We start from the raw sequence: 25848 nt of genomic DNA on the forward strand, positions 1-25848 counted from the left end.
GAAATTGAATTTGAATCATTACTCACTGACAACCTAAAATATCCTAAAACCTCTTTGAGTAACTATTTAAAATTATAGATCCAGGTCTAACTCTTACAATGGTATAAACCAGATTATTTTAATCAGGATTACCTGTTAATCAAATTCTCAAACAAATTAATATCATCTAGATTTATGTAAGACTAACTGGGGGGGGGAGAAGAAATGTAATGCTAGAAAACTACAACATTATCCAACTATTCACAGTATTTCTGATTGAGATATCAATATTACATCAAAACTGGCACTCAACATGTTCATTGATATAAATCTTTGCCTAGCAAAACCCTTTTCTACCCTTAAACTAGTGGAAACCAGTATAATTTTGGGCAACAGGAATTACAGTGTGGATATATACATCTAAGGATGATAAATTTAATGAAGAGAAGTGACATGATAGCAATATTCTATTATCTCAGGGGTTGCCACAAAGAAGAGGGAATCAAGCTATTCTCCAATGAAGGTAAGACAAGAAGCAATGGATGGAAACTAAACAAAGAGAGAAGCAACCTAGAACTAAGGCGAAACTTCCTGACAGTTAGAACAATTAATCAGTGGCACAACCTACCTCCAGAGATTGTGAATGTTCCAACACTGGAAGTTTTTAAGAAGAGACTGGACAGCCATTTGTCTGAAATGGTATAGGGTTTCCTGCCTGAGCAGGGGGTTGGACTAGATGATCTCAAAGTCCCTTCCGACATTATTATTGTTGTTGTTGTTATGATTGTTATTATTATTAGTAGTAGTATTATTAATCATCGCACAGTCAGCCAGATGTTCAGACTGGATTTGGCATTTTTGTCTACCTATCAAGTCCTTACCAAGGACCTGGTATATTATTATTGTTGTTGTTGTTCTTGTTCTTATATGCAAAAATTAGAGTATATAGTGGTTGATTTTTAATGGATTTTGAAAATGCAAGGCTGTACAGCTATATGACCAAGTCTCTAATCTTTCCTCAAACTTAGGAAAAAAGTAAAGTGTTGGAATATTCATGAACAGGAAGAGTCATGTGGTAACTCAGTCAGCCAATGTGAAGAAAGTACTACTGAGTCTGTGCAAAAAGAGTATTGAGTTAGGAGCTGGATTTCCAGTCTCAAGGTTTGTCTCTGGTCTGTCTCTGTAAGGAGTCTTAATTAAGCTATGTTGATGTAAAGAAGAATGGTATTGTAAATATTTTTATATAAATATAAAGTTATTTGAATCAGCTAAATGCAGTCAACTGTGAGAGCTTCTGATTTATTTTTCACTAATAGAGAAATTAAAATTCTCTAACATAAAGACACTTTCTTCTTTAGTCTGGCTAGGTTTTTGCTACTTCTGATATATAGGGCTTCTATATAAGGCCAGCATGACGTCAGAAACAAAATACCAATCAAAGCTGACAAAATTTGTTGAATCTCTTAGTTTTAACACTAATTATCCATATCTCCAGCTGTGATCATTATTAAATATAGATAGAAGAATGGGGTAAAGCAAAACTTACTTTAGCAAGTTTATTAAAAGTCGAGCAAACCCTTGCATCATGCTGATCTCCAATTTTGGAATAGTTACTAGTTCATACAACAGCTTAATGAAAAGAACGTGATCTTCTTTACCAAACTTTCTCCCATAAAGCCGGAGATACCTGTAAAAAAGAAAATTTAAAATACTGTAGGTAAGGTATTTCATTTTACCAACATCCTCATGTTAGTATATGCAATGCAAAAAAGTGAATATAATCAAAATAAATGGAAAAGTACAAAAAACAAATACTAAGTATAATAAAATTATTTATAGTGAATTCAGGTTAAGACAACTTACAAACATATCTAAATGCAGACCTATTATGGTATTCCTTTTGGGGTTATGCAATATGCAAACTACAGAAAAATAATAGTAGTAAGCCAAAAGAATTAAAAAGAGGAAAGAAGAAAGTATACCTGTATCTAATTTACATTGTTATTCATTTTATCTATCATGTTATTCATATTCATGCACATTATACTATTCACACAAACCATTCTTACTTCTCCATGCTCATATACCACCCCATATATCACTTTTTCTTTAAACTCTTTTGAGGATTTCATCAATTTCATCTATCATGATTTCTTACATTTGCATCTGTAGTCAACAGACCCCTTAAAATTATGAGTATTCTTTTTGCATTTATTCATAAATATATTAAATAACCAAGGAGAAATCGCATATCCTTCTTTCACTCCTTGCTCAATGGTGAACCATTCACTAAGCAATTCCATTAAATCTCAAGTACTATTTATTTCCATTGTGCGCTATTCTTACCATGTTCAGCTTCCAGCCACTGATCTGTATATTCAAGCAAAACATTCCACAATTCACATTTTCTATTTTATCATCGGCTTTCTTTAAGTCAACAAACATAATAAACTTTCTCACATTCATACATATATTGAAGGTCTATAGAAACTATTTGAACTATATACCCCTGTCTTGTATTTTGTAGATGTCAAGATAGTGACCAGATGAGTAATGTATTGAGTGAGCTGGTATGCATACTTTGAGTTTTGTTGTTAATTTGATTTTTTAATCCCCCTTCATCCACACCAGTGCTGTGGGAATCCTCCAGGGAAGAATTGGGGGGGAGATATGGTACTTATCAGCTCCCTGGCCCACTGCAAAGCCCTAAGTACATCCAAAGTCTTAATGGTTGCTGGAGTTCATGAAGCGAGGGAGGGGAAGAGATTGCTCCTGTAAGGTCGGGCATCTGCAAAGGGTGCAGATATTGTGGAGGCAGCAAGGAGGGCTGTGGATCACCTCCTTGGTGGCAGACGGTGGAAGTCACTAACATCAGTCCAGTGCTATGGACAGATCAATCTCTGGTTGCCTTTCAACTCAACTTTCAACTTTCTTTCTGCAGGAAGATGTTCTAGATGAAGCACCACAAGTGTTGCCTGGAGTTCTGTGAGAGAAAGACTCACATGACTCTGATCTGATATGGGTATGAGCCCATATTAGGGATTACCTTATAGCAATAAGGACAGGAAAATATCAATACTTCTTTGACCATATTTCATCCATCGATAGCTATCCAGTGGTTCAGTTTACTGTTCCTTACTGAGTTGAGAAGAGTTCAGATTATTGATGATCCAAGAGGACTGTTGGATAAAATTGTTCAGGTTTGCTTCAGCTCAGACTCTGACTGAGCAGGATGAACCGAGGTGGCTGGGACATGGTCTATTGCTATTATCTGGAATGAATCTGAGCTGGTGACTCTTGAGGGAGTAGAGAGGGTTCTCTATGCTGTTAATTTGGCCATATGTTTCTAGATCTGAGCCACTCCTGGGTGCAAAAATGGCTAAGGTGGGGACCCAGAGTTGAGTCCATACTATGGTGTCAGTCTTCTTCCTGCCTTCAAAGAGACAAAGAGTGGCCCCTCCTTGGAGCCAATGGTTTTTGTTAGCTCTTCAAAGTAGTCCAGGGCAGGAAACCAAAACCAATAATGCTAAAATTACCTTTATTGTAAGGTGACAATAACAGAACTTGCAAATCTGAAAGCACTTCCCCCCCCCCACCACCACCTTTATGTCCCAGAGAACTAGTGAGAGTCAATTCTGAGAGACTTTTTCCATCTCCATTCCTGCATTTCTCCCATCACTCTGAGATACGCCACACTCCTTACCTGCAACTCTGTCCACTTAATAAACTATGAGATCACTTAACTGCAATTGGGAGTACCAGGATTCTTGTTGTTGAGAGAAGCAGTCACATGATGTTTTGCTTAATAGCTGCTTTGTTCAATGACTGAAATTCCGGTTCCAATTGTGGTCATAAGTCAAGGACTACCTGTAGTTTTTCACTCTGATTTCTTTCAGTTCTTTCCCTTTCTTCCCTAAATCCACTCCTGATACTACCAATGAATGGTTTCCCCCTTAAATAAATAACCAGAACCTCTTACACACACTCTCATTTATTCTCTTTTATTGCACATAATCATTTAATCATGCTTTTTGATTCATTCCTTTTCCATTTGTACTCATGGATATACATGCTTAAGTCATATACTTGAAATGAACATATTTTTTCTAAGCACATAATCACCATTCTCATTCATCCTTCAGTTTCTGAATTGTTCAATACATTTTCTGTACTGCATGTCACTTAATCAAACCCAAACCCTGCATTACATCAATTCAGAATGTTGAAAAGTATTTCCAACAGCTCATCCCTGGTTTTTCCAGTTATCACCATACAATAAAGTATAACAGCCAATTATCACTAACCTATGAACTCCTGCTTCCATATACATTCATAGCAATCTTGATGACACCAGATCATATACATTCCAGAGTGTATTTAATTTTCCTCGATGTATTAGCCAATCTCATTTCTCAAGAGATTGGTTACCTTCATCCAGGTCTAGTACATCATATACATTCCAGAGTGTATTTAATTTTCCTCAATATATTAGCCAATCTCATTTCTCAAGAGATTGATTACCTTCATCCAGGTTTAGTATAAGTTTCACAGTTACACAATACTTTTTAATTTTATTAATTTATTCAATAACATTATTACATAATCCTACATTTCAAATGGCATTATTTCATGTGTCATGGTCATCATTGGATGGACTCATAGTTATTGAACTCCACCATCCATTTTGGTTATGTCAATAAAAGTTTTCACGTACCGCTTCTTAATAAAATAGAAAGGTATGGTCTGGCTACCAGCTTTAAGAATACCCATGCTACAAACTCCTTTACTAATGGTGTTGATCAGTTTTAGTGCATGTTGGTCAGTATGCCGGAAAAACAGAAGCCCACATTTGCTTCAAGAATGGTCATATTGTTCTATGTAAACAAGGATCCCTAATTCAGAAACTACCTTAAAAGCAAAATAATGTTAAGTGACAGAAAGATGGGACACCAAATGAATCCCTGAGTGTGCTATCACAGAAAAGGTGGGGGGTGGGGTTCTCCCAGTCACCTATCTAAGGCAGAAGTGTGAAAAAATCTTGGATGACAAACATTAAGAAAGCACTTATTATACATCCTGAATATTCTCGTCTAAAAAATTAAGTTGAACTATTATATTCACTGCAAATTAACATAAAAGCTATGAAATATTTCAAAACATGCTTTAAAATAACAGCTTATAGCTTATCCTAAATATCTGAATTCATTTTGAAGGACATTTTTGTAAGTCAAAAAATGGGAAACCAACTTTTGGTCAGCAAGTTTGTGAAGAAGTAAATATTGTGAACCTCTTACGTTTGCAAATCACAACTGTAATTCCTGAGACAATAAAAGCTGACTCTGCATTCCTCTGCAATATTTTCTAATATCATAATATCTATGTTTCTAGTTAGTAAAATATCTTTGCCAACATTAATATATTTTATTCACCAAACCATGATTGGAATTAAACATATAACAGAAGAAAAAAATAAAATACAGCTAGACTTTTTATTATAAGAAAGTTCATGCTATTTCAATTAGCAAGCTTGCTTAATGTATTCATTTTTATACATCTTTGGAGAAAGTTATGAACTCTAGCAAAATACAGAGGGGTTAGAAGTGTTAATTCAGAAATTGATAATGGACAGAATTGCTATTTGAAATGTCCTTTTCTTTTTTCTTTATACTCATTATTTGCAGTTAGTATATGCTAAATCTATGTTATTTGACTCAGTTTTTAACTTATTTTAATGTCATATTGATAAAATGCTTTATGTGCATGCTCTCTAGCAAATATTTTCCTTCAGAGATTAAACAAGCAGTGAACTCTTATACAAAGGTGTTGACTAGGGATGTCAGCATTCAAATGTGCTATCAAATTGCTGTTCCCTGTAAGCAGAGTGATTTTTTTTTTTGTTCTTTATTCTGTCACATCAAAAAGTGAATGGGAAGAGCAAGACTGAGTAGTTTCTAAATACAATTTCAACATTCAAAAAAAACACTGCATGTCAGTTTCTATTCCTAGCTATGTTTTTAATTAACAAGAACTTTTTTACTCTGACAAGAATTGTTAGCCACCAAGGACAATGTGTTGTGATACATAGGTTTTTTTTTAAAAAAGAAAATAATTAAAAATAAAGATACCTTAAATGTAATTTTTTTAAATTTAGATACCGTACATTGTCTCTTCTGAAGTACTGCCAGTTCAACCTACATACATGAGAATAATCAAGATATACCTAAACTGATATTTGTAAACCAACCAGTCACTCAGTGTGATAGGTGGTATGATGGATGGACGGATGGACGGACAACTGGATGATTTACACAGTAGATGGATAGGTGGATGGGTAGGTAGGTACGTAGGTACGTAGGTAGAGAGATTTGTAAGTAATATGTTTGAACAACACAACAGTAAATTATTTCTATATGCTGCCAAGAGAACTACATGGATGTATCCATGAAGTAAGAAGTTGGGCTTTATCTTCCTTCCCAAGAGAACCTTCACCTTTCATATATACTATGACAAGAGGTTTCTAATTATGAGTTAAGAACCTCTGGAAACTCATGAGCAAATTGGGATCACAAAGCCAGATCACTGGCTCACAAAGTGAGCAGGGGGCTGTGCAGGCTGCAGAGCTGGAGGCAAGCTGGCAGGGCCATTATAAAGCCAAATTCAATGTCAGCCCTCCCTGGTTAAATCAGATAAGAAACATGACCAGATAAGCTAATTCTACTTTATTGTAAACCTATATTAACAAAATCTGGCAAATCTGAAAGTACACATCTCCTGCTTCTCTTTTTACAGCTTGATCAACTTAGGCAGGTTCTACCAAAGTTTCTTATCATTAAGCAATTGTGGGCTCCTCCCTCTCTTTCCTAGACAGCATCTCTTCCCTTCCTCCCTCAAGATCATTCCCATGTACTATTAGAACAGCAAGGCTTGGAAGCGGGTTAAAGGTTAGCTGTGAGCAGTACAGAGGATCTCATAGAAGGCTTGACCAGGCAATGTGAGACTGAATTCTGACAATGATCTAACTTTGGTCAGGGACAGTCAGAATATTTTTCTGGAGGGGAGTTCAGGTACTTACACACCATTTTCTCCAATTTATTTATAGCTTGCACAGAACTGGGATTCTTGCAGGCCCCAAGAACTAAGAAAGGCAAACAGAATTACTTCTGAGCAGTTTCTTTATTGTCCCTCACTTATGGTCAGATATCTTGCCAAACTAAAACAGCTCCTTGTATCATTAAAAATATACTTTGACAATTGCTACATAGAAGCCATCTTAACTCTCTTTCTTCCAACCAAACTATCTAAACACCTCTTGGCCCCCTAGAATGCAGCCCCTCCCTCCTGGGAATCCAAACTACATTCCACCAGATTTCATCCTCCAGTCTCTTTTTCTTCAAACTCAGTCAAGTTTCCTCACTAAACACATTCTTTTCAGCCAGGCAATGCAGGTTTGGTTCTATATCTTGGGGAAGGGGCACCCCAAAACTTAATGCAGTATTCTCTGAGCCCTACAAGAACTCAATCCTACTCTGGATAGATGGATAAACCAGCTGTGAAACCATCTACTGACTGGGCTCTGACTCTGATCACAAAGAAGTTAAAGAACAAAATACGATAACTATTTGATGCTAAATTGGTAATTTGGGGCACACATTACTATTAAAGATGACTTACTAGTTTTATCATAAGGATCATACAAATCTATCATTTATCCTCATTCATATTATAAAGTACTGTATATAATTAAATTCAGTAAATAACCTTAACAGTAGCTTCAATATTTATAGTATCTGAACTGAAATAAGGAAGACAAGTACAAATCATTTTGGATGTTAAAGAACTATAAAAGAGTATAATCAATCTTGGTTCTGATGCTTTTAGTACAGTATTGGAAATTAAAAACATCTCAGAGGTTAGGAAAGTTGTATGGGAGATCTGTATAGCACCAAATGCTATACAGAAGCAGAGAATGAGACTATACTTATTGTTCCCATTCTCAGTGCAGCAAAAGTTGTATGTCCTGTAAGATTCAGCTTTAAGAAATGTGCTTCCTGTAGATTCAAGCTGATTCTGTATAAGCTTTCATGAATCTGCTCCTATATTTAAATATCCTAACCAAGCCATTTTATTTACAATTCTTTGCTATGCATCATAACTTCACTTTGCCCAACTAACTGTAACAAGTGCTGCTTCATCTTCTTTACTGACCACAGGCTGTTATCTACTGCCTGTGTACCAGTTAGGACTTTTATCATCACAACATAAAGTTCATGAATATTATGCTGCAGATTTCAAATATCTGACCACAAACTGACATTGGAAATTGAAACTGATATCTGAATAATCTAATACAGTAAATCTATTTTTTCAAACACTGAAAATTCAATAATTTCATTACTTCATCTTAGAAAAATAAAAATTTAATAAACATAATAACAACTAAAATATAATTACAACATACTAGGATGTGTTAACATGGTTATCTTCTACAGTCACAGGACTTTTCAGAAGCCAAACCAAATATCTGGGCACTGCTTCAGCACGTTGTGACAGCATTAGTCCATAACTCATATTAGAATGAAAACACATTCTGCTGTAAACAGAGTCAGGGAGAACCCATGGTTACTGGAGAAGTAATGTCATACTACGTCTACTCAAGTTCAAAACATATTTGTAAGGCAACCATGTGAGTAATTTTATATTTATCAATATAACTCTAAGAATCTTTCTTGTAAACAAAGTCACTTACAATGACAAATTCAAGATTTATACAGAATACTAACTTCTCCAGCATACCCTAACCACTTTTTACCATTATTAAGAGCACAATAGACTAGAAACTAACCAAGGCAACAAACAACCCCCCCTTGTGTACTTGGTTATTATGACAGCATGGTATAACTTGCTTTTAAAGAATTATTTGATCTGTATGAAATATACGGATAGTCCTTGACCTATGACTGTAATGAGCCTTCCCATTATAGTTGCATGTTGTGACAGCTGTTAAGTAAGATTTCCTTGCTTAAAACCCCCACACCTGCTGATGTGGTTAACAGCTGAGCCTCTCAAGATTTTCCCCACCCCAAGACACCCCATGCTCCACTTCCTGCCACTTGAGGTTCCCACAACCCTTGGGCCTGCTTTCCACTCCACAATACTGGGTCCCTGCAGGCCTTCCCCTTCCCAGCAGTTCACCACAGGGCTTGGGACTCCTTACCATCACCTTTTGAAGACCTCCAGAGTTCCAGATCTCACACTGGGGAAGATCACCCTACTCTATCCCTCAATGTTCTTGGGCCATGCAGCTATGTCACTCAAATGACGGCCATTTCCATGACAGGACCAAGCAGTCCAGAGACAGAGCACTCCACTCCAATTTCTTAACAGTCTGTGCAGTACTGAAGCTTTCTCTGTTGCCCAGGAATGGAATGGCCTACCTTCCTTACCCAACATGAGGTCCAGACTCAGGAGACCTTCAAAAGATAAGTGTGTGATAGGTGATGGGAGGGAGAGGAGGACCATGAAACTTTAATAACACTGATTTTTTAATTTTTTAAAACAAATATTAGAGCAGTGGTTCGCAACCTGTGGGTTGGGACCCCATTTGGGGTCGAACGACCATTTCACAGGGGTCGCCAAACAACGAAGTCCGCCATTTTTTTCCCCTTTTCCTTAGCTGTGCTACTCCCTTTTATTCTATTGGCTTTTGAAAGCCAATAGAATAGACTCTCTTGAATAGCCAATAGGAATTGTCCAGGCTGTCTCTGCCCTGCTGAGCCCGCCAAAAGTCCCATTCTGCAAACGGTGCTGCACCAATTGAGTAGTCCTTGACTTACGATCATCAGCTGAGTAGTCCTCGACTTACGACCGGTTGGGGGTCGCGGCATTAAAAAGGTTGAGAACCACTGTATTAGAGCAATGTCCAAATGTATAGTGAGACTTTCAATAGAATGTAATTGCAATTGTTGTTTGGGTGTACAATAAACATTGCTAACTTGACAATATTTTTTTCTAAATGCTAGCTTTTGTAAATAAATATATTTTATGAAATTAGTACAGAAATCAGTTATATCATGAACCATGAACCAGTCATGACTGGAATGTATACAGCCTATGGAATACTAAATAATGAAATAATATTTTCTTCACAAGTAGCAAGCAACTTACTATAAACTCATTTATTCTACCACCAATAGGAAGGATAATAGTCATTTTATCATTCTCCAAAAGATAATTAAGATAATTTAAAGAACTTATTTTGACCTTACACAGGTTTGAGTAAACCTTTTATAAATAAAACATTTGTTACTGCCACAAAAAGCAGAACCTCCTAGATTTGTTCTCTGTAGCGAAATGAAATATCTGTTTTGGAGCTGGTAGTATTATCACCAGTAATGCAGCTTCAAAAAAGCAGAATAAATCTTCTCAAGTTATTGAACAAAGCCTCTGCCCTAGTCTTGAGAATAATTTATTTTTAAGAATACTGAGTCGTGCATGATTCACTAGCTGCGTACTGTACTATAAAGTGTAATAAACTATTAATTTACTTAATACTGTAATTTTAAAGTCCAAATGAGCATTTAAAGATGACACTTAACATTAGCCCACCCAAGTAGTTGCACATGCTGAGGTGATGGCAATTTATTCCCATGAAAAGGTTCCAGCACATGCCCCAGTCAGAAGGTCACTTTAAGAGCCAAGTTGCAACCTTATAACTACTTATAACCGTGGTGGCGAACCTATGGCACGCAGAGTCCTCTCTGTGGGCATGCGCTCCATTGCCCCAGTCCTTCAACTGGGTTTTATAAAACCTTTTCTCTTTAGGCCTCCGCCGTGTGCAAAAAAAAGGGTCAATCAATCAATCAATTTCAACTTGTTGTGGGACTCGCAAAGTTGGAATTGATTGAACTTTTTAGTCCCACCCAGTCTGCCGTTACCACCGAAGCCACACCCACCCAATGGGCCACACCCACCAATTGGCCACACCCACCCAATGGGCCATGCCTACCCGGCACCTGACAATACATCAGTGGGTTTTTGGTTGCAGTTTGGGCACTCGGTCTCTAAAAGGTTCATCACTAACTTATAACCTCTCCCTTAGTTGATCGTGTCCCTTGGATAAATACCACCAAAGAAAGCTAAGATGCTGGAGTAATACAGACAAAAAGAGGACATGAAGCATGGAAGTAAGCTCACTACCGTACTTAAAAAGAATAGCACAACGTAATCCTTAATACAAGAAGCTCTATAATATCAGTGTCATACAATTTTGTTCTCATTAAAAATATACTGCCCTTTGCTTTAGGTGCCAAATGTGAAACAAATTATATTTTTGTTCAGTTTAGAGAAATACAGCTTTATAATCAAAATATGGCAGAGTACATTAATGTTATTTTAAGTTATACATTTTCAGTAGGACCCAAAAGCTAAATGGAGCTTCTGGAAAGAGAGGATCAAGCATCCTTTGAGCCATCTTCACAGAAAGTTACTGTTTCCAGCCATGGCCGCTCAAACTTTTCATTTGCTTGTATCAGCTGCTTTTATAAGAATTTAACTACAATTTCCCAAGATGTCTGTGAAATAAACTTTTATTTAAAGAAAGGATTATAAGTACTTATATTAAAAAAATAAACCACCTCAAGCTCTCCAATAGAAAGCAATTTAAAATTCAAGTCCTGGCAAAACATTGACAAAGATGGAATGATTCAGTATGTACCAGACCAATCTCTACTACCCTCTTATTTAAAAACAGTGATAATGAAGATATCCAATTTATCTCCAAAAATAAATAAATATATATTTCACATGGCAATTTTTTTTTCTAATACCAATAGTAAATATTCATGCCTACCAAAGTAAGAAGTACCTTTAGATACTTAGTCTTAAATCCAAAACCTAGCTCAATAGAAATTAGAGAGTATTAATTATTTAATGAACATGTCCTAATTCCTGTTTCCCTTCTCTTTCATTTACTATGAGTGGAAGACTGGCTGAGGGGGGGAGGCGAGCGGAGAAGGGAAAAAAAATACTGGTTTGATGCAAAAATCCTCAGAGAGGTAGGAAGTGTTGGTTGGAGGGCTAAGGTGGGCTTCAAGTCAGGGTGATTTTTGGGAGGCTGACTGAGTATTGACCCCGAGCCTTAGTAAAAGAAGGAGTCGACACAATATCACACTCCGAATCAAAAGAGAAGGGAAGGGTTCCCGTCTATGATTACCCCGTCTTTCTCTACCCAAATTGCAGTCCATTCCACCCCATCTCCAGCCAAGCTCACGTGGAAAGCTTTCTCGTCCAGAAGAGGCCGCCGGGCCAAAGCTCCTGAAGCTGAACAGCGCGGCTGAGGTTCAGTTTGATCTGGGCGAGGAGGTAGTTGGCCTCGGCTTCTAGCGTATCGCCGTAGGGTAGCAGCTTATTGTACACCAGTTCCTTCTGTACGGCTGGATGCGGTAGGGCTGGCGCTAAGGGAGGCAGCTCGGGAGCGACGCCGGCCTTAGCCATGGCCGCCTTCTTCCTGTCCTGTTGGATAACCGCCTGTCTCCCGCCGCCCCGAAGACTCGGCTGCTGCCGGCTTCTTCGCGTCGCCCGCCGGATCGGCCCGGCTGTTGGCAGCCCGGCCACCGAACCCGACTGCCTCGAGCGTCTGTCACACAGCGGCTCCTGGTGATGAAGCAACAGAGCGAACGAACCCAGCAGCGCCGACCCTGTCGCCGTCTCCCGCTGCTGCCGCTGCCGCCCAACACTGCTGGCAGAGCAGGCGGGCGACGCGGAGGTCACTTCCGCTGCGAGGGAGGGGGAGGAGACGAGGATGAGTTCCCTGGAAGGAGAGCCGCGAGACTGAGGAGCCGCGAGGCCGAAGAGAGAAAGAGAGGGGCGGGGGCGAGAACCCAAAGCGGCCGCCGGCCCTCCCGGTCGTGAAGGGGGACGGCGGCGTCCTTCCCCCGCGCGCGCTCTGAGGAGGCAGGAGGAGCTCGAGCTCCCTGCTCCAACGGACATAGCGGTCCTGGCTCATCCTTAGCGGCTGCGGGGATGATAGTTTTAAAACGCCTTTCAACTGCCAAAGTAATAGGGGAGAGAGAAAAAAAAACTGGCTCCTACGGAGATCGTTAGGTGTGACTCGCGAAGGGAGAGGCGAGAGAAAATTAGGTGCCTGAGGTGACACACTTAAAAGGCAGTCAGCCAAATTTCCTTCGTGTGGAGCAGGTAAATGAAGGAATCCCAAGGGCAGGAGAGGGAAAGAGGAAGGAGATGGAACTGAATCGGTAGGAGGATGAATGGCGATGGGGAGAACTGAAAAGCTTCAAGGGGGCTGTTTATTGAAAAAAAAAAATGAAGCTTGAGAGAAGCAGGAAATAGAGAGGAAGGAAGGCAAAGAGAAAGGCCAGAAAAAGGGCGTTGTAAGAAAGAGCTGAATAGAGGAACCTGGCTTAATTTAGTTTGAAAGAGATGAGGAGGGAACCTAGGATTTGTGGATCAAAGAACTTGGATTAGGGATAATGAAGAAAAAGGGTACTGTAACTTGTAGAGATTTGAAAGGAGAAAAATACTTTGAAATGGATAGGGGCACTGTCACTAAATAGTACCAGCCTGCTGTTCTTTGAGTCATCTGTTTCTTTCCCCAAGATTGTGGGCCTGTCCTCTGCAGCTGCAATACAAACCTAGGAAAAGGCACATTGGGTTTGAAGAGAGGCAGGTGGCAGATCCTATGTGCTTTGAAATACCCTTTCCCCTTGAATTAAAGTGCTGCATAGCTTTAATATGAAGCCTTCATGAGTATGCAATGTGATTCACACATTGCACAATCCATAAATGACTTGATGTTTACTTCATTTTATGAATATAGCAAATTTAAGTTTGAATAAACTGTTTAAGCAGGATATTATTTTAGGGGCCATCAACCTAGTTAAACTAAACCATGATTTGTTGAATAAGACATTGTTGGTCATATTCATGCCACACATTGAGATGAAGCATGAGTTAGTGTTAAGCTAAGTCAATCTATACAACAATCTGAGTATGAAATACATTTTTTTTTCTTTTGCTTCCATTGAATCCAACTGATTTATAAAAGATGCTGTCTTACTAGTTGGGTTTACCAAATGGATTATTACTGGATCCCAGTCACCTGATTATGTGCCATCAAATTTGTGTTCATTGGTAGTACTTACATAGATAATAGTAGGATGATCTGTCCCCATCTTGTTATCCTTCTGATAACATGATTGGTGATACATTATTGTGGTGCTGTGACAGCAGATTTATTTTTATAATGGTAAATCCTATTATTTCCAATGCTCATTTACTTGTAGAAGAATAAAGGCAAATTTTAAGCACTATGAATTCATAAATGGTAAATATGTTGCATACACTACAAATTGTATGGGCAATAAAAAGTCTGATTCATTAGGACAGAAGATGAAGGTCTTACTTTTGCTCTACAACTGGCTGTTTTCCATCCCAAATAGAACCACATTAACTAATCTCAGTAATTTGCCCTATGACTATTCAAAAAGAATGTATGTTAAATTGCCAATTTAAAAATGGGCTGTGAAGAAATTACATTTCTTCCTAGCCACAAAACAGCAGTAATAGCCTTATTACTACCATCATTTGACATATGTTGCAGGAAGAAAAATCTTGTCTGACAATATTTGCATGACACAATACAAATATAATATTACTATTATATTTTTATCCTTATTAAAAATATACCTGGGTCATCTCAAGCCATCAAACATACCTAATGCCTTGTCTCCAATTTTCTCCACAATAATCTGTGAGGTGGGTTTTGCTAAAGGTGATTGGCCCAAAGTCACCCAACCAAATGCTCTATGATTCAGTAAGTAATTGGGACTTAAATATTTATTTGTTTATTTATTTATTGAAAACTGTATCTGGCTGCAGTCATCCTAGGTAACCTACAAAAGATCAGCAATAATCATATCACCCATACAAGGAACATCGTGCTTTTTACCATAGCATCATAATACCCATTTGTTAAAAATATATTTGCTTATCCTCACCCTATCCTAATACTTGGGGGAAGAGCCAGTTCTTCATCACTTTTCAGAAAGTTAAAAGGGTACAGACCCTCTGAATATCAGATGAGGAGCTATTCCAAAGGATGGGTGCTGTTACAAGGAAGGCACTGCTCCAAGGTCCCACTACAAGACAACATTCAAGGGAAGAGATCTAGAGCAATCCTATTTAAGATGTTGGAATGGGCAGATACCTAGAGAGAAGACTCACAAATGATTTAATCCTGGTCATTTAAAGCTTTAAAGGTAAGTACCAATATTTTGAATTGCATTTAGAAAGAAGCTGTGAGCCAGTACATAATGGTTTGATATATTGTGATGTAAGGTTTATTTATTTACAGTTAAATCCAAATGTGCTATGCCATGTAAATCTCACCAGATCCAAATATTTTAATTTGGATTTAGTCGATCACAATTCTCCAGATACACCTGGCATTAAGAGGTAGATTTGTCTCTATTAAAGGGAGAAGGTTTACTTTGAATCAGATTTAACTTATTCTTTGGGGTGTTTGTATCCTGTTTAAAAGAACCAAAACTGTTATATTTATATATTAATTAATTAATCTGTAATGCATAAAGATTTTGTGGAATAAGTTCTGTTTAACTTAATGGATTTACTTCCAAGTAATGGGTAAATCTAATCTACACTGTTTTTTTAAGCAGTAGAATTATCCACAAGCACACTGTTTTCTCTTGGATCACTTACAAATTAATTTTAGTGAAAGTCCAGAAAAATTTGACTCATATTATATGAATAAGCTACCTAGTAAATTTCCCCAACTGGAAACATACAAAAGGGATGGAGATTGGTTATAAAAGCAAAAGCTATTTTTTATCATTTAACCCCATTTTACCACCACTATAGATCATCCTGTTTATAAATATATTGTGCTGGAAAAATCAGGATTCAGCTTATGGTATGATATGTGGCCTTGAGCTGCCCCTCCTCACACATTTAATCTAAAAAGAGAATCAAATAGATTACAATAAATTACAAACATTACCTTGAGCACAATAAAGGAAGAAACTAAATGAATGTACCTTAATATTTCATGAGAAGGAAGGACTCACTGGAGAAGGGCCTAATGCTGGGAAAGATTGAGGGCAATAGAAGAAGGGGACGACAGAGAATGCGATGGCTGGATGGAGTCACTGAAGCAGTAGGTGTGAACTTAAATGGACTCCAGAAGATGGTAGAGGACAGGAAGACCTGGAGGAACGTTGTCCATGGGGTCGCGATGGGTTGGACACAACTTCGCAATTAACAACAACAACAACCTTAATATTTCAGTTTCAAGTTTTGCAATTACCATAGCCTTATTAACTTCCTGTTAAGAGCTTTCTGTTGTCACTTATAGTTGTGTATGAACTAGTGACTTTCTTATGCTTCAATTCTTTAGTCTAAATTCATTTTATATACCGGTATCTTTGATGATGTCTGAAATAGATGATCTGCAAAGTAAGCAAACTGGCTAATTTCCACAGGCAGAGAATTTTAATACTTTTCACTAAAAAGTTATAAATCTGCTTAGCAGATAGTAGTTTTGCAAGGTTTTGCAAAGTATTAATTATGCAACATTAGAATTCTTTTGACTATTTTGAATTTCATTGGCTGATAACTTTATTATGGGGCGTAGTGGAAACTGGTTGAGCATGTATGGTAGAAGGTTGGGATCTCAAAACTCTTATTTATTTCTATTGGGTCTTTGTATTCTGCTCCTGCCTCCTGTTTGGGTAGCAGTTTGGTGACTCTTGCTACCATCTATTTGGTATGATGCTATTATCTCAACTGGTGTCTACTCCATTAGCCTCTGTATGTGAGAAACAGAGTTCTCACAGTTACTCTGTCTTTTTGATGATTGAGAAGGGGAAAAACATGGGGGGGGGGAAATAGTTTTTATAGCCCCACCTCTGCTCTGTATAGCATTGTAAACTGACTAAAGGACTCATATCTCCCTTGGAGAATTGACAAATCTTGCAACAGATGCACACTATTTTTTTTTTAAAAAAGGAAGAGATAAACTGTAACACCTGTTTTGTACTTGAGATGATAAAATGCCAACATTCCCTGTTGAAAAAGGGGACAGGGCAACTTTAAAAATAATTACAATAGAAAATACAGTGTCCAGGTAGACCACAAGATGATATTCCCCTGTTTCAATTAAAAAAACACACACAATTCTTTGCAAAGAGATTGGAGCAGATTTTCAAAAGTATTGTTCCAGATCTCAGGAGATTGTGAAAAGAAATTATTTCTTCATATACAATCTGAGTTACATTTTAAAGCCTGAAATATTCATAATTACTACACTTCTAATTGAGTAATAATAGCTATAACATAAAGAAAGAAACATGCAAATTCTTTCTTACATCTGTTACCTGTTCTTCCAGTAATAGTACCTTAAGCCTCCTTTTCTTTGCTTTAATTTTCCTGGACACCACTTTTCCCCAAAATTCCAAACTTTAATCTGAGAATCTAAGAGTCAAATTTTCCTCTTTCCTCAGCCCAGCAATTTCTGACTTGGTTTTAAACTTTCTGACCCCAAAATAGTAGGAGAAGCTGGGATATCTCCATTGTAAATATAGGATTTTATGTCTGCAACAGTCTTAAATGTTGAGGTGGGAAGGTATAGTAGCAATATAGAAGACCCATTATTATTCTGAGGAGTTAGTGACATATTTTGATTTCTCCTTCACATTAAGAAAAGTGTAGAAGTTCAGAGCTCATTCTGAGCTAGCTTGCTTGTTTGTCACTCCCACTTGTTGAACAAAGAGGAAAGGGGGAAATCTTCACATAACTTCAAAGCTTTTCCTGCTGTGAAAGTCTCAGACTTTCAGTTCTCATCCTGGAGTCATATGCCAGCCAGTCAAGGTCAGGTCTTGCAGTCTCCTGACTATAGCAGGGCCATGAAGTCATGGTGCCAAGTTTTGATAAAAACTGTGGTACTGTTACTAAGGGGGAGCTTCTTCTTGGAACCTAGCACCAGTACTGTGAAAACTGGCCCCTAGTGGGGCATTTCTGCTATCATTGTTAAAGAGCTCTTGGCAGCTTATAAAAGATTTGGGTATTATCTTACTTGATATGTATGCTTTTTATGTTATGCTTTCAACTCTTAGCTTGACCTAATAATAAAATTTAAAATCTCTTTATTTACTGGAGTGCTCATTGTCTCTGGATCCATAAGAATCAATTGCCTGAGCACCTGATCGCTGCCCTGACATTTGGCAAAACAGAAGCGCAGTCTTGCAGTCTGCTATTTGCAATGCAGCGTTTTCAGATAAGACTTTTTTCTAATAATGTGGATAACCAAGAGCGCTTTAGGGATTAGACTGAATTAAAACACACAAAAACACACATTGTGTTTTCCATATTATGATTGATTTGATTCCTTAAGTAGTTTATTGATATGTGCTGATACTCAACCATAGTTCTAGTTTGTTTAGTTTATAATCTGAATTAAGCACCAGAATTACAGATGAGGGTCATTCTCAACTCATTTGGAGATAGAGATTGGGATGCTAGTTTATGAACTCTCTTTTTTATATATAAAATAGATGTGTTAAATGTATGGTAGATTTAACAAACCTAGTTTACTTGGCATTCAGTTTTTAAAAGAGAAAAAACGCTGCTCTATTTTGACAATTCATTGTCAAAGATTAATATTGAAGAATTTTTTTAAATCATAAAAATTGTGCACAACAGTGATAATCTATAAGTGATAGTTTACAATATCTGATTTTGTATAACATGCTACTCCAAAATTAAATACTGTAAATCACATTGCAGCAAGGTTTAGCACAATGTATGTACATTGCCTTAATCCAGTTTATATCCTATAGAAATCTATGACCTAATCTGCCACATTGACTTCAGTATTTTCTAAGTATAATTACATTTGAATCCACTATAACTAAATTGGATGAAATTGCTTCTTTTGAAAGACATCTGGCTGAAACACCAACTTCACATAGAAGAATGTCAGTTCATCATATATAATGATAACAACGATGGATGTTATCTACAGCTATCTCTTAAATATCATCCTTAACTGAAATTCTCATCCAAAACTACCTAGTGATTAGGCAACAGCTGCAGCTCAATTTTATTTTAAAATAATAGCAAGAAACAAATTCAAATTCTTGATTTAATTCTACTTACAAAAGTGTTTTTTCACAACATAAGCTGCTACTATTTGAAGCAAAAAATGTTTTGGATGACAAGTGAAATACAAAAAAGAAAACTTTCAATATTTTCACAGAGCGATTTGAACACAATCCTGTAAAATCTATTATTTCACATAATACATATTTATTTCTAATGTCTGTTATTGACTTAGCCCTAGCACCTACTGGCTGGACACTATAAAAATGACACCAAGATGACCGTGGTAGAGCTGAAGGAGGCAATGCAAAACAGAAGAGCATGGACAGTGTTGATCCACAGAGTGACCAAGAGTCAGATACAATTTAATGGCTGTTGACGGCGATGATTATTGACGTGATTGATATATATCAAAATACAGATCTTATTCTCAGTTTGTGGTGAGATTTTGACTTATTGCAGTTCAGAGCATCTATAGCAGTGGTGGCGAACCTATGGCACACGTGCCAGAGGCGACACTCAGAGCCCTCTCTGTGGGCACACGCGCTGTCACCCCAGCCCCGTCTCCCCCCACGGCCCCCTCCTCACCAGCAACCCACCCGAAAGAGAGTCGCTCCTGGGCATGGTCCACGCGGAGCAGCGCAGCCAAAGACATGGCAGCTGGTCAGCAGGGACAAGACTCTGCCCTCACGCCCCATTGCATGCAGATGATGCTGTGGGGCACAGGTGGAGGGCATGGCTGCAGAGTCACCTGGACAATCTGCAGCAGGCCATGGAGGCGGTGGATGGTCCTGCGAGTAGATGGGGTGGAGTGGGGGACAGAGTAGGGATGGGCGGGGTTTTTTGGGTTCACCATCACTGATCTATAGGAATGGGCAGTCTCATTAGACTAATATATCAAAAGCACATTTCATTTTTCAAGATTCTCCTATTACCCTCAATAACCAATTCTATTAAACTCCCTAGCTTTCTAGAATTGAGAAATGCTCTGGTCACTTAAAAGTATCATACCTGATTACCTTCTCACACCGAGACGAACAAAAATGTTTCTCTAGTTTTTAAATGACCAGGAGAATGATTAAACAGGGAGATGAAAGTTTGAATTATATACATGGAATATGATCCCAAATACTCAATGTCTACTCATTATGTCAGCAGAATCATCTAACCATCAATGAATCATACAGACTATACTGCAACCTAAATCATCAGAATTAGAGAAATTCTTTTGAGGTTATTCATTAAAAAGTTGGGTTAATTTAGCTGGGGATCCAGAGTCTAAAAAAGAATCTCAATGGCTTGATATATGAAATAATAGAAGTTGTACTACAACTTCATCAGGAGAGCCACAAGTTTTCAAGTATCTACATGAGCTACCCATCACTAAAATAATTGTTTATCCACATCACTGTTCTTGCCCAGGTAGAATTCAATATATGCATATGATCAGGATATCAGAAGGGGTGGAAATCCTGACATAGTCCAGAGGCTATAAAGAATATACAAAGTGGAATCCCAGCAAAACCAAATTATTTTTTCCCAAATAATCTTTCTTCCTCCCTCCCTCCCTCTGTTCTAGTTGTTACTCTAAATCACACGTGTCAAACTTGATTGCATGACATGATGTATCATGATGTATTGCGATTTTTTTTTACCTTTGTGGAGCTGGGGTGGGTGTGGCCTGCACATGACGCATCCAGCCTGCAGGCCACCAATTTGACACCCCTGCTCTAAATGGAGTAGCACTTAAAAAGCAGATCTGTGCATACGGATTGGAGCCCTTCTAAACTTAAAGCAACCATTGGGATGACAAGCAAGGAATATTGCTTTGGAGATTTTGTCCAGGTTTGGTTGGTATGCCATTTCTAGTCCTTTTGGGGAAGTAGGTTCTGGTTACAATGATTCACACTTTTATTACCTCCTGATTAGATTGCCAAAGAGCATGTTGCATGGGTATCCTTTGAAATCTACTTAGAAACTGCAGTTTGTATAAAATGTAACAGCCCAGGTGCTATTATGTAAAAACCACTTCTTACATATACCACAAATGTTGCAGGTGCTGCATTTGTTGCTGTACAATTCAGGGTGATGATTTCCATCTGCAAAGTTTGGAATAAGAAAACTAGGAGGAGTTTTCACAATGACTATTTCAACAGTCTATCATTGATGTGAGCACTGCATTTTTGTTTCTAAAAAAGGAAATAATTGAAAATTTTACTCCTTTCTAACATGTTTCTTTAATTGAACCAGAAAGACAATACTTTTATAATAAACACGTATAAGCTATGAATCAGAGCTAAATCCATCTGTTCAGTTTTTGCAACATTTTACTTGTCATTGAATGTGAAAAAGGCACAGTCGGTTCCTGACTCACATAATGGGTACTTTTAATATCTTGAGTCTAAAATTCTATCTGCACAGCTTGTAACACTAACTTTTTCTTGTTAAGAGGGAAGAATACTGACTGATAGTATTCAAAACAGCACCATTACCACCTGTCATTTCCTGGTACTCAGCAGGAGAACAAATGAAGAGATCCAAGTTTTAAAACTGAAAGAAATGCCTTTGCTCCATTGAAGAGAATTACCACTGCTGTGGTTATCAACTCAGCAAACTGCTGATGCACTTTTGCACCCAACAGCCTTCTGTTTTAAATCAACTAACACCAGCATAATCAGTTTTTAAGTAAGGGCAGTGAGGTTTTTTGCCTGAGATTAACTAAGGTTAAATAAAAGTGCCTAGAGAACACTAAACTGTAGCATCATTTGTTTCTTTTTAATTTATTGTATTATGGTTATTAAATTATAACTTATGGCATAAGAATTAAGTATGAACCAGCCATTATGTTTTCTAAAACATGCCCTGATTTAATTTGATGTAAATTTAGTTGCACATTAGACATCTGTAATACTAAATTCCAGATTCAGAAAAGAAATGGAGAAAAGCAAATACAATATGCTGTTTTGGGGGAATATCTTTACAACGCAGGTGTCAAAATCACCTCGTCACGTGATGTGTTGCGATGTATCGTGACTCTTTGCATTGCCGGCAATAGGGTGGGTGCGGCTTCAGTATGATGAAACTGGCCCATGGGCCAGCAGTTTGACACCCCTGCCAATGACAATAGAAATTAGACTGGCTTATTTTCATCACTTGAGATGATCTTATAATCATTTCTCTCCAATAAGAGGTAGCTTAATATGTAACTGGACAATAAGGACTGAAAACACAAATGTAGAATGTTGAAAAATATAAAGTAATTTCATTAGTATACTAATATGTATTATAGGTTGCTGGAAGAGTATCTGCACTGGCAATTTTAGAAAAAAAATGTGGAGGAATTTTCCTTTGTTTCTGTTAGATATAATATATGCTCTTTGAATGTTTGACTCATTGTCCAATGAAAGTAACTGTTCTAAATGAAACCTGATTGTGATGTGAATCTATCCAGCAAAATTTAACTGAAAAGCCTGCTTGAAAAAAAAATCTCCTCAGAATCCTGAATTGTTAACGACAGCTTCTTTTGCTGTCAGAAACAGTGGGTTGTTATTGAAAATGCATTAAACTGATTCACACTTTTGGTTGATGTAATTGATGGCAAACCACCATCTTCGAATTTCAAGTCAAGGACAACCCACACACTTCCCTGTTGCTTAAATTCTTTCATGTGGTCTTGGGCAGCCACATGGTTGCCATTATTGGATGAAAAGGGCAAGAATTAATTCTTCCGTTTCCTAGGAAATAACAGTGAGTACAAAGTATCAGTCGAAGTGATTTTAAGTAAATCATGTTTAATCTATTGCAATATAATCTACAGCAGAGCTTTTATACTTTTTCCCTTAATAAGACTTTTCCAAAAATCAAAAAAGAGAATTGAAGTCAATAAGGGACATTATATCTACTTATTTTTAAACCTTTCTGTTAGATGCATTTGAAATGGGTTTTAAAATATTTTAATATTTTAAAATAATTGTTCTAATAATAAAAGATTATTCATAATTAATAGTCAAGAATCCCAAGAATCTAAAGTGGTTTTGCCCCCTTTATATTTATACCTTGCACTTTGTGGGAGGGGGGGAGCCTGTTGTTTTGTTTGTATTAGTTATTTTAACATGTATATTGCACAGAATTGTAATGGAGTCAGGCAGCCTTATAAGACTAAACCAAGCAGAAAGAATTGAGAGGTGAATGGGAATAGATATTACAGAACAGCATCAAATTTCAGAAAAGCACCATATGCCATTTGTAACGGGAAAAGGTAGGACTAGAGATAAAATATCATGTTTCTATATGAAGTTGTCTTCTGTAGTAAGCCAATAAAGCTGATTTGGTATCTTCCAGGTAAAAAAGTACATTCAGTCTTTGATTAGGTTCTGATCATGAGAACAAAGTTCTCTAAACTTAGTCTGTTCAAGACTACCTGTATAAGCTTGGCCTGGGGAAAAAGAGACTTGGTAACATTTGCTGAAAATTGCCTAACATTGACCTCTTATCGACTAGAGAAGTAAAGCAGCATATGCAATAGACATAAAATAGTCACAAAATTCTTATTATTAGAAATTAGTTCAACCTCTAGAATTTTGACTTCCTATCAAAACCTTTCCTATCAAAATCCTTCCTATTGTCACTTGTCCTAACATAGTATTTCAAATGCCAATCCTACTAATGGTGATTTATTTCAGTTATTGCATGGTACTGCTGTACCAGAAATTGAATAAAACAAAGTGTGGACAAGATCTGTTTATATACAGTACATCTCTGAGCATTCTCTCACACTTCAACTGTATGGGCCAGAAGGATTCCTTCAGGGCATTATTTTCTATTCAGAAAGATAGAAGAGAGCATTACCTGCATTTTGTTCAAGAAGAAACTGATATTGACTGGATATTTAGTAAAGTTTGGAAAGCACAATCCTCTAAGTGCCTTTGAGACACCAATATGTCTAAAATATTCTTTGCATGTTAGTTATTTGTTCTGCTTTGCTTCTAATTTTATCTAAGGCCTTCTGTTTCTTCTCTACATATCACTTTGTTCTCTTTGAAACATTGTCTAGATGGTCATATTATCTGATTTAAAGAAATGTAAGCTATAATTATCTGTTAATTTTTCAATCTTTATTAATTTGTATATGCAAACATGTTTAGAATTTTAAAAACTGCATCTTTCATTTTTAGACAATTCATGTTTGAATAACATATGCCCTCTTGGAAAAAGCATTTCTTGAGTGAGATAATAGGAAATACTCTTCTAAACTAGTAGTGTGCGGGTGAGTGTTATTGTGAACCAACACACCAGAAGTGGTGCCATAGAAAATCTCACCAAATGTGAAGATGCCAAAGGAGTACTGTTAGTGAAGTTCATGGAGTGTGATTTGACCATCATTTCAGAAATCTACTATGAAACGTTATGAAAATTCAGACAAGCCATCCATAACAAGCGTCGGGCATGCTGACTTCTGGTGTGGTGTTGGTTCATGATAATGCTTGCCCGCACACCACTAGACTCACCCAAGAACTTTTGAAGCAGTTCTGTTGGGATGTTTTTCATCACCCCCACCCCCCGTAGCCCAGATTTGGCACCGAGTGACTACTAAGGAAATTTAAACCTTGTACGTAAGATGTTATGACAAGTGTCTCAATTTGAATGATTATGTCAAAAAGTAATGTAATGTTGTAGTTTTCTAATGTATATAATAAAGGTTCTGTGTCTGCAGTCTCTGTCATTGATAACCAAATGGAGGTTTATTTCCGAATTGCCTTCGTATAAAAGAAGAAACAGAAATTTTCCCATTAATGTTTCAGATCTTGCCATAATCAGATCTTACCAGAATGTTTCAGATCTTAGCTGTTAATTATATGTGATTGGTGGCTTGGTGTTGCTGTCTGGAAATGAGCATTTTTACAAATAGTAGGTGAGATTTCATTGATTGGGTTGTCTGGGAAGTGGGTATCTCGACGGTTTCCAAATGGACTTTTGCCTAGAACGTGACCATTCTTACTGAATCAAAGATTTTCATTTATGTGTACCTGGTAATGTCTTAATGTTGGTTAATTCCAATTTACTTTCAAAATACACAAACTTTTGCTCAGAACAACTAACAGAACAATATTCCTATAGATGTTTTGGCTCTTTTTCATCACATCTTCTAGTTACTCATCACCTGGGAATTTGTTTTGACTGACCTTGGCTAAATGGTTTATACAAGTGTAACATTAGAAAAAGATACCATTCTTAGTCTCATCTCTCTATCACATTCTTCCATTAATACATCAATTTATGTGAATTCCAGTCCTTCCATCCTGGCTTTTATACCTTATGAACCTCCCCCTTGAAAGTTTTCTACATTTTCAGCGTTATTAGTCACAGAATGCTTTTATACACACTAGGCCTTGATCCAGTCCTTCAGATTTTTGAGGATTTACACATAAAAAGACAATGGATAGTACATGTATTAAACATCCAATTTAACATGTAACATTCAAAAGAGACAAGTGGAGAAGGAATACAAGCACTGCAAAGTGCATGGGGATCTCAATTGTTCTTAGTTTGAAGGATTATTTCACTTCCTTACCCCAAATTCTAAAAGAGTTGAAGGAAAGGAATAGGTTATATCCAGCCAAGCTCTTTAAAGTTCCCTCTAAAATACCCCCCCCCTTTTTTTTTTTTTTTTTTTTGGAAAGAGGGATTCATCCTATCGAATTGGCCGGGATTAGCCGGCTGACGTATTGCCCTCTAGTG

General features: G+C 37.3%; 1 protein-coding gene across 2 annotated transcripts in view; it reads right to left on the reverse strand.

Annotated features, from left to right (window-relative positions):
* The window catches only part of PSME4 (proteasome activator subunit 4), a 103397-nt gene extending 89021 nt beyond the window's left edge, over nucleotides 1–14376 (reverse strand). Inside the window, exons 1-2 of one of the 2 annotated variants that reach the window (XM_039344331.1) lie at nucleotides 12248–14376; nucleotides 1526–1666 (exon numbers count right to left, since the gene is read on the reverse strand). In XM_039344331.1, coding sequence (XP_039200265.1) covers nucleotides 1526–1666; nucleotides 12248–12966 — 860 coding nt within the window. In that variant the 5' untranslated portion in view covers nucleotides 12967–14376. The remainder of the gene's footprint in view (nucleotides 1–1525; nucleotides 1667–12247) is intronic. The other variant, XM_039344332.1, reaches the window with a different exon arrangement.
* Between the last annotated feature and the right edge of the window lie 11472 nt (nucleotides 14377–25848).

This window comes from Crotalus tigris, unplaced genomic scaffold, assembly GCF_016545835.1.
Source record: "Crotalus tigris isolate CLP2741 ecotype Arizona unplaced genomic scaffold, ASM1654583v1 scf7180000017903.3850313, whole genome shotgun sequence".
NCBI classification, from domain to species: domain Eukaryota; kingdom Metazoa; phylum Chordata; class Lepidosauria; order Squamata; family Viperidae; genus Crotalus; species Crotalus tigris.